This window comes from Sinocyclocheilus rhinocerous, unplaced genomic scaffold (genome assembly GCF_001515625.1).
Source record: "Sinocyclocheilus rhinocerous isolate Xijiao unplaced genomic scaffold, SAMN03320098_v1.1 scaffold1609, whole genome shotgun sequence".
Taxonomy (NCBI): Eukaryota; Metazoa; Chordata; class Actinopteri; order Cypriniformes; family Cyprinidae; genus Sinocyclocheilus; species Sinocyclocheilus rhinocerous.
In genome coordinates, this window is record NW_015633539.1 from 114,791 (window position 1) to 123,953 (window position 9,163).

The following is a 9,163-nucleotide window of genomic DNA, read 5'->3' on the forward strand; positions in this document are numbered from 1 at the left end:
ATGTGATGTCCATTTCAATGGACGCAGGGTCCGAAGGAACTCTAACCGTAAACACTGGCAACACACTTTTTTGGTTAGAGTTCAAATTTAACTACAAACATTTTTTTCAAATATCTTGTGGTGTGTTCTGCAGAAGAAATAAAATTATACAAGTTTTGGAACAGGGTGAGTAAATTATGTAAGAATTATCATTTTTGGGTGAATTAGCCCTTTTCATTTGAAAACTGTCAAATACTTTAGTCATAATTTTGAACAATACAACAATTCTTTGTCATTCAAAACCTGTAACAAACTTCTTGAGAATTGTTTTGCATGAACAGTGTACTGGAGATTTGTTTGTTTGTTTTAAATAATACTACTTGGTTTGATTTTTGTGTAATGTAGTGCAATGATATTCATATATTTTTAGGTGTGACTTAAGAGTCACCATTTTGGGGGACATTTTTACAATGTTTGTTACCTTGCACAGATGCTTTACTCAAATCTCAAATAGCACGTGGTGTACAGCAATGAAAAGTGTCTTATTGTTGATAGGTCTGTGAATGTGATGTATTTTTTGATGTTGATTTTAAAAGATAATGGAAAATAAATTGTTATTTGAATAAATATAAGACAACAACAACCATTATTATTATTATGAAATAAATAAATTAAAATAATAATAATAATAATAATAATGAAATTTATTAAGGGTCGGGAAAAATAATAATTAAAAAATGTTTTTATTAAAATATAAGCCAATGTCCATGTCCCACAGAGGGTTATAATTAATTAATTAATATAAATACCTATAAATGCTATATGCTTAATTCATTCATTAAATTATATTTATAAAAACGGCTAACATATTGAAACAAATATATATATATATATGGTAAATAGAGTAAGTAGTTTTAACCGTCTGAAATCTGAGCCTGTGTCTTTAAGAAGTGGCCCCATGCAGTGGGAGCCCGAGGCGCCTTTAGCCAAATTACTGAAGTTCAGAGGAAGTGACGGGAATATAGGAGCCTTACGAGTTAACGTTAAACGAACAGAAGAAGAAAAAACTGTATGAAGAGAAGGCTTTTAAGAAGAAACTGTTCGTGTATAATTAAGCCAGTGTTTTCTGAATCACGAGCAAACATTAGATGAAAATTCAAATTTTGACGGTGGCGCAATTTCTGCCATCATGATCGAGCTGCAAGTTCACGAACTATATTATTTTGTCATCGAACGTTAACTACCTCTCTAAAAAGTCGTTTACATTCGCTCTCCACCGTTTTGTTGCCTGTTTTAAGTAATTTACTCCGACGATATGTCCCATTGTTGTGTTAAATGAGTTTACATCCTTGGCGTCTTTTGTAATGAACGCGAGAGCGACTTTACCGGCTTCAGTCCAGACAGCGTTCGTCGCGTTTGCGCTGCTGTTATCGGTAAGTGTTTGCTCACGGTTGACGGTGCTCGTTCGTCTCAACGATGGTCAAATAACGGAGGAGCTATTAGAGGCGGATAGTGAGAAGGACATTATAACTGTGGAGTTCAGGCAGACAGACGGGACTCTCGTCACATTCCTGTCTGATTTCAAGCGCGTGAGTATAAATCCCAACTAAATGTAATTCAACCACGTATGAACTGAAAATAATCAGAGACTTGCACTTTTAAATCCCAGTGCAGCCCTGCTTTACATAAACTACTGTGTGGCAACAAAACATGAAGTTGAGAGTGCAAAAGTTGTTTATTGTCAAAAGGTGTTTATGTTTGTTGGACATGCAGCACTGTTGGTATTCTTACAAGAATCGCGGAGAAAGTAAATACTGTGGTATATGAATTTCAGTATCTCAGAGCTATTACTATCTGATGTAGGCATATATAGCATTTTTCTGAAAAGTACCAAAGTATTTCAAAATACATAGTATATTCCAAAAACATGGATGTACAATGATACTTTTATTTTTATTGATTTTTTGTGTGTGTGTATGATGGTAAATGATTAGCCTACCATTATCATAGCTAGCATCATTTGCTATAATGGTGCTGTATGTACATCAGTGTACCATGGTATTACCATCTGATGCCATCACTGCACCATGGTACTTTTTCAAATGGTGATATTCCACTTGATGGCACTACTTACATAATTTGTTTTGATTTGGTTAAAGAACAGAGAGCTTCAAAAATGCTTTTCCATCTTTACAGCTTGTCATCAGGTCTTGTTTTATGAATCACATACATGTATTTACCAGCTTTTTATGAATGTTATTTTAAAGATTTGAGAGAACTTTAAAGTGGCATTGTTAGATTAATATTAAAGCATCTATCTAACAGATTTGTTTGTGTTGATGTAAATTACTATCTGAAGATCAGAAGATTTTGGCCATAAAAACAGTTACGATACTGTCAGCGCACTGAAACAAAGCATTTTTTCCCAATAGACATACTAAAATTGCAGGATCACATTTTAGTCTGATTTATTTTCATCCTTGGAAAGTTGGATGAAATCAAGCTGCAAGTTGCCAAATAGTCTTGCAGCCAAAGTCATGCTGTTGACTGTATGGGAAACATCATGCAATGTGCAGTGCAGCCAAAGAAACACAGGCCAGGGAATATCATAGACTCCATGAATATATATTATACAACATTGTAATTAAATTCATGTCAATTTTTGATTGTTTGTTTTTTTACACTAATTACCTTGGAACATTAAAGGCAGAGTAAGTGATTTTTCAAAAACACTTTAGAAAACTGATTCGGGCCGAATCGCAAAACAAACTTGTAGCCAATCAGCAATAAGGGGCGTGTCTACTCGTCATGATTTGGATGAATTTAAAAGAAGGTTCTGGGTTCAGTACAAGTTATTGTTGACATAGTGTAAAAACATTTTTAAAATAATTTTTCGATGGGGTCTCCCTTCAGTCGAAATCACATTTCGGGGGTGCGGGGAGGTTTGCTTCAACCCGCGGACAAAGAAAATAATCAACAGTATAACAGTAGCTCAGTTCTGTGGGAAAACCACAGACTTGGGTTACACTGGGTTACAGTGAGGCACTTACAATGGAAGTGAATGGGGCCAATTTTTAAACATTAAATTACTTAATGTTTTAAAATTAGTCATCAGTTAACAGTTCGTTATCAGTTAACGTGATGTTTGTGTGAAAATATCTAATGCTAACATTTTCGTGTTGCGACAATTCAGATTTATTTGTTGGTTTAATCAATGCTGCCACAAATGCTGCCGATTGAGCGTAACTATACTGAACCCAGAATTCAATTCAATTCAAGTTTATTTGTATAGCGCTTTTCACGATACAAATCGCTGCAAAGCAACTTTACAGAAAATTCATTTTCTACAATATATTTAGTAGTAGCTTGTCAATGGTGTCTGTCAAATTGATGTACATATGGCAGAAATGTACAGTAAAATTAGAATATTCCTTTAAGAGCAGCAGTTATGACTAATCTCATCTATCAGGCCCCCTGTTGTCCTGAAAACACTGAGTCTATGAAGTACTTCCTCTCACTCTATATAGAGTGTCATTTTGATGGCCTCACAACATGTTTGACCATCAAACACACATTCCTCTTTACATTCAAGAAGCCATTAGCTTTTAGTGAAGCAATTCCAACTTTTCTGTGATTTCACATCGCTCTGTGTAACAAAATCTACCAGACCTTTCCAAAACAAAGTATATTCTTCTAGTTTTTTTTTTTTTTTAAAGGAAAAAGTGCCTGTTCTCTTGCTGACATTCACACAACTCCAGTCATATTCAGTGTGAATGCTGAAGTGCAGTTACCGCTAGGACGGAGGCAAAGAAAAGCAGCATTGTTGTAATGAAAGAGAGGCTGTATTCTTGGTTATATGTGCATATGGGAGCAGTTAGCCTGCTTTGCTCTGGGGAAGTTAGTGGATCAGCTGATGCTCAGAGCGTGGTAAGAGGTTATGCTTGAGTTGCATGTGCTCTGAAGAGCTGGGGCCTCTGTTTTATTTTAGTGTTCACAAAATAAAGGCTTTAAAAAAATTAGAACAAGTAACTTTTGGAACTTTCATACTGCAAAAAATACAGTAAAATTTAAAAATTAGAAAAATTCCAGCAGAACAAGAAGAAATATATTTATTTTCAATATTCATTCTGTTAAAATAAGTTCTAATATCTTATGCAAATTGCTTCTAAGGTAAATCCATTTTGCTTAAAGCTAGATGTTTTTCTTAAATGCTATTTTTTTTTTCTTCTTTTTATACAGCACCCTCTAATAATATTAGAACCCTTGTTAAATAGGATTAGAACAGGCTATAAAATTTATCATTTTACTCTTTTATATTATATTATATCTATATTGGTACATTTATATATCTATATTAGTCTTTTATTAAAATATTCAATAGACTCTAACCTTTGATTGAAGTCAAATTATGGGAAAAATACAAGTGAAGTGAAGTAAATAAAATACATATTTGTTCCACCAAAACATCTGTGGTGAAGCTGTTGCCTTGGCAGAGGGAGGTTGCACAAAGTATTACATGAACGGTTGCCAAGAATTGTGGCACATATATACAGTATTATAGCGAAAAGATGTTTGTAAATGTTTTTGTGAATATGTTCAATAAAAGATCAAGTGAATAAACAGTGAAGACATTTTCGACAGCCTGTTGTTCTCATATTTACCAAAAAAAAAAAAGCTTTTGTTTCGCTGTATTTTTCTTTATTACATCTAACAACATTTTTTGAGGTTTATACTTAAAAAATAGATTTTTAAATATTGTTATCTTATGCAGCTTAGCCTCTCTACAAATTCCAAGTAAATGCCTATTGTTTAAGGATTAAATATTTTTACTGGAAAATAATACGTCTGTATATGTAAGCTTGTTCTTCTAATTTGCATGTCCCGTAATTTCATCGGGAAAATATCCTGGTAATACAATCCCCTAATTCATGGATGAAATGTAGGTTGTATGACTGTGTGTCTAAGCATTATTTTAATTTTTTCCTTCTAATAGCATGTGAAGATTTTTCGTGCACTGGTGCTTGGGGAGCCAGAGAAGGGCCAATCTCAGTATCAGGCCCTCTGCTTCATCTCGCATTTGGATCATGGAGAGCTGATCCCCAGTGAGGCCATGGCTCGACTCAGACAGGTCAAAATTTAAAGAATTTTACAACACCATCTGTGGCACCCTGCTGAAAACACCAGCTTAGGCTAACTTTCATGCTGGCCGTGGCTTAAAGTGATAGTCCACCCAAAAAAAAAAAAGTGTCTTTTACTCACCCTCATGTCATTCCAAACCTGTATAGTATACATTTCTTTCTTTATTCCATTTACTTTTGATGAATGGAAAAAAATAACTTATTTTTTCCCTAAATGTCTTATGAATCATATCTTGTTGGAAATAAGTTTGTTAAAATGTTTTCAATAACACTTAACAATGTCAGCATAGGGACAAGGCATAGCACAGGAATAAGTGTTAAAAAGTCCAAAGTATAACCACAAAGACTTACACATGTATTATGTATTAATAATCAGCAAGGTGAGAATTATTGAACCACTGTTGGTGTATTGTACTAGTATTTTTTGTGTTATGTGTCTTAATTTCTAAGCATTAACTTTATGCCCTGAGACGTTCCGATGTTTCTTATTTGAACCCAACAGAAAAACCCTCATGTGGTGCGGAGTGCGGAGGAGAGACGTGGTGTGGAAGAGTTCACTATGAACGCGGTGCTCAACATGAGTCATTCCTGGCACCTCAGTACTCATATTCATAATGTCTGCAGGGATGCACGAGAGCTGGTGTACACACGACAACAAGATGTCAAATACTGGCTGGACAAAGGTTAGACAAGAGGGTCATTAATGCAGTCCCGTCAAGGCTGCAAGTGACTTTGTCGCTGCATTCAGCTAGTGTTTATACTGTCGTTTATGCTCATGCACATTCCAAGTGCTGTCGTTCTTATGTTATCAAGAGACTGCACATCTGAACATAGCAGAAGAAACAAGAACAAGAACCATCAATGTAGCAATCAAACTCAATAAGAATGCTGACAGTTCATTTTCATGCATTATTTTCTTGTATCCATGTATGTGTTTACAGACCAATCATATAGAATAGTGAAATTTTAGTTATCGCTCTCGAAAGCTGTTCTTCGTTTGCATGTTGCTGGAAGTTACCAGCAAAATAACTGAATAGATAGACAGACAGACAGACAGACAGACGGATAGATAGATAGACAGACAGACAGATAGATATACAGACAGACAGACAGACAGACAGACAGACAGACAGACAGACAGATAGATAGATAGATAGATAGATAGATAGATAGATAGATAGATAGACAGACAGACAGATCGATAGACTACCCTTCAAAAATTTGTGGTCACTAAGATGTTTTTTAAGAAATTAATAATTTTATGTTGCATAAAATTTTAAGGATGCATTATATTGATCAAAATGTGTTATTTCTATTTTAAATAAATGCTGTTCTTTGGAATTTTTTATTAATCGAAGAGTCCTGGGGGAAAATGTCACAGTTTCCACAAAAATGTTAAGCATTGTTTTCAACAATATTGATATTAAACCATTTTCAACATTGGTAATAATAAGAAATATTTCTTGAGCACCAAATCAGCAGATTAGAATGATTTCTGAAGGATCATGTGACACTGAAGACTGGAGTAATGATGCTGAAAATTCAACTTTGCCACTAAAAGAATAAATTACATTTTAAAAGATATTCAAATAGAAAACACTTATTTTAAATTGTAATAATATGTGACAATATTACTGTTTTAGTGTTAGGGTTGAATGTGAGTGCAAAAAATGACTAATAACCTGCAAATGTCATACCACTCTACAACATTTTTTTCTGTCAAAAATGTATTTTTATTTTTATTTTTTGAAAATGACCATGATTGCATGCTGGGCCTTTTCAACCGAGTCCTTTTCTTTTTGACAGGGGTGGAAGGCTCAATATTTGAGGTCTTTCCTCAGAGTCTGAATGTGACTGGCTTGCAGAGCTGCAGCTCCAGTACAGACCCGTGGCAGCCCTGCGCCTGCAGTTACAGGTTAAACCTGGAGTGGTTCCCCTGTCAGCTGAAGTACTGCCGGGGCCAGGGGCCGAACCCTTACAAGTGTGGCATTAAGAGCTGCAGCAAAAGCTACCGCTTTGACTTCTACACACCTCATAAACAGCTGTGCCTTTGGGACGAGGACACTTAGCAGGACCTCACAAAGGGAATTTGCTTTTCCTCAAAATGTTTTTTTTTTTTTGTGTGGAAAACATTTTTGTAAGGTACTCTACAACGAAGCAAAACTTTAACTGAAAGGAACCGTTTTGATAATGAGATTATCTAGAAATGACTTGTGCACTTCAGTGTTTTTGTCTCAACAGGGAACTTTCTCTGACTTTAATGGGAGTGAAAGAATGGAAATTTTGATATGGATTGTCAAGCCATTTGTCTTTTTTTTTACTTTTGGACATCACTACAATGGTACCTCAGGGCAGGAAATTGTGCTATTATTATAAGTTGTATATTTAGTTCTGCTTAGGGCAGCTGTATTGTAGCTCTTGTTTTCATTCTGTTTAGTTTTTACTTGTTAAAATTTTTGAATGTTAAATTCTTAGCTATCCATAACATTTACAATGTTGATGATATAATTAGTATAAAGGAGAGTATTTTGATAAATATTTAAATCCCATTGTCCAATATTTACAGTATGATGTCAGAATGTGGGTATCTTTGTAATTTCCTTTGTGTTTTAGAAGGTTTCTAAGCTGTTTGATCGTTTTTTTATGTTAAACCTTATTCATGCTCTTTTACTTGCTTTTACCATGTTGCCTTCACATTAAAGGAATATTTCAGACAAAAATGAAAATTTACTCACCCTCAGGCCATCCAAGATGTAGATGTAGCATGAAGCAGAAATGTAGCATTACATCACTTGTTGACCAATGGATCCTCTGCAGTGAATGGGTGCCATCAGAATGAGAGTCCAAACAGCTGATAAAAACATCACAATAATACACAAGTAATCCACACCACTCCAGTCCATCAGTTAACATCTTGTGAAGTGAAAAGCTGTGTTGAAAAGCAAAGTATTGCCATGCAATAATCTGCAAGAGTTTAACTGCTGCAACATAATATCTTTGACTTTTCAGCATCATCATAAACATTTAGATAATTCACACTTCTGTTCTCTGTTTATAAAGCTAGGAATGTAAAGCTGTAACAAAAGGCCTAAGTGGCAGCTAAGACTGTGTCTCTGGACATATTGTGATGTCAATTTATTGCAAATTTATTCAGTAGATGCTAAATTTCTTATTCTCAGCTAAGTTGCTCTCTATAGCCTTGACTAATTCTAATTTACATTTCAATTGCAGCTGTCTTATGAAGAGTCTTTTGCTTTGGTTTGTGATATCTAACATGGGTGTGTGAGCTTCGTCCAGGCGAGGCTTTCTAAAGACACGGCCCACTATTCTATTCTCTTACTTGCTGCTTTCTTGTGTCATTGTCCTAAAATTATTTGCTAGTTTCTCTAATTTATATTTTTAGACTTTTTGTATTTACAAGATAAAGCATTTGTAATGGGTTAATGTGGTTCTTCGTGCAGTATAATTTTTCACATAACTGTACTAAATCTTGACAACAAGAGACCTCAATATTTAGTTTTACATTTATTGCATGTATAAATGTAGTTATTTTATTATAGTTATCTGCAATCACCTTGGTACTAATTTCAGAACCCATATGCCTTTTTTTCTTCAACAGTCTAGACACAAAACTCTTTTACTAGCAGCAGCTTATCCTGTGTTCAAACCATTGTATTGTGTATTCATATCTTTAAACTGTGCACTTGCAGGGAAGGTCAGACTGCATCCTGTCCAGTTTGAGTCAGGTGTGTCATCATCGTGACCCCTGATCAGTATTCATAGGTCTGCGTGGGACACTTGACACCCGTTCACTTTGCGGAGACCCTCTGGGTGTCTTGCTTGACCAAGGTCGTCAGAAGGTCACTGGGTCAAACTTGTTTAGATTCTTTTTGTGGTCAATATCTCTCTCATACATACATGCACGCACACTCTCTTTTTTTCTATTTATTTTGCGTGTTTAATAAGGATAACTGGTAAAAAAATATTTAACAGGAAAAACACTTTCACATCCTTTTACATTTTCACAGTCCCCCACACCCCACCCC

The 9,163-nt window shown here is 35.0% G+C and overlaps 1 protein-coding gene across 1 annotated transcript; it reads left to right on the forward strand.

Moving 5' to 3' along the window:
* Nucleotides 1-970: 970 nt before the first annotated feature.
* LOC107744339 (out at first protein homolog) lies at nucleotides 971-7,579 on the forward strand. Its single transcript, XM_016557917.1, has 4 exons — nucleotides 971-1,568; nucleotides 4,973-5,107; nucleotides 5,620-5,800; nucleotides 6,924-7,579. Exons 1-4 carry the CDS (start codon nucleotides 1,344-1,346, stop codon nucleotides 7,184-7,186), a joined length of 804 nt encoding a protein of 267 aa, XP_016413403.1. The 5' UTR covers nucleotides 971-1,343; the 3' UTR covers nucleotides 7,187-7,579.
* The last annotated feature ends 1,584 nt before the right edge of the window (nucleotides 7,580-9,163 follow it).

Excerpts from the sequence above, each read along its gene's own strand:
- LOC107744339 (XM_016557917.1), top strand. The coding sequence starts at position 1,344 with ATGAACGCGAGAGCGACTTTACCGGCTTCAGTCCAGACAGCGTTCGTC. Across the intron at positions 5,108-5,619 it reads CCATGGCTCGACTCAGACAG|AAAAACCCTCATGTGGTGCG; the intron begins GTCAAAATTTAA and ends TGAACCCAACAG. Across the intron at positions 5,801-6,923 it reads CAAATACTGGCTGGACAAAG|GGGTGGAAGGCTCAATATTT; the intron begins GTTAGACAAGAG and ends TCTTTTTGACAG.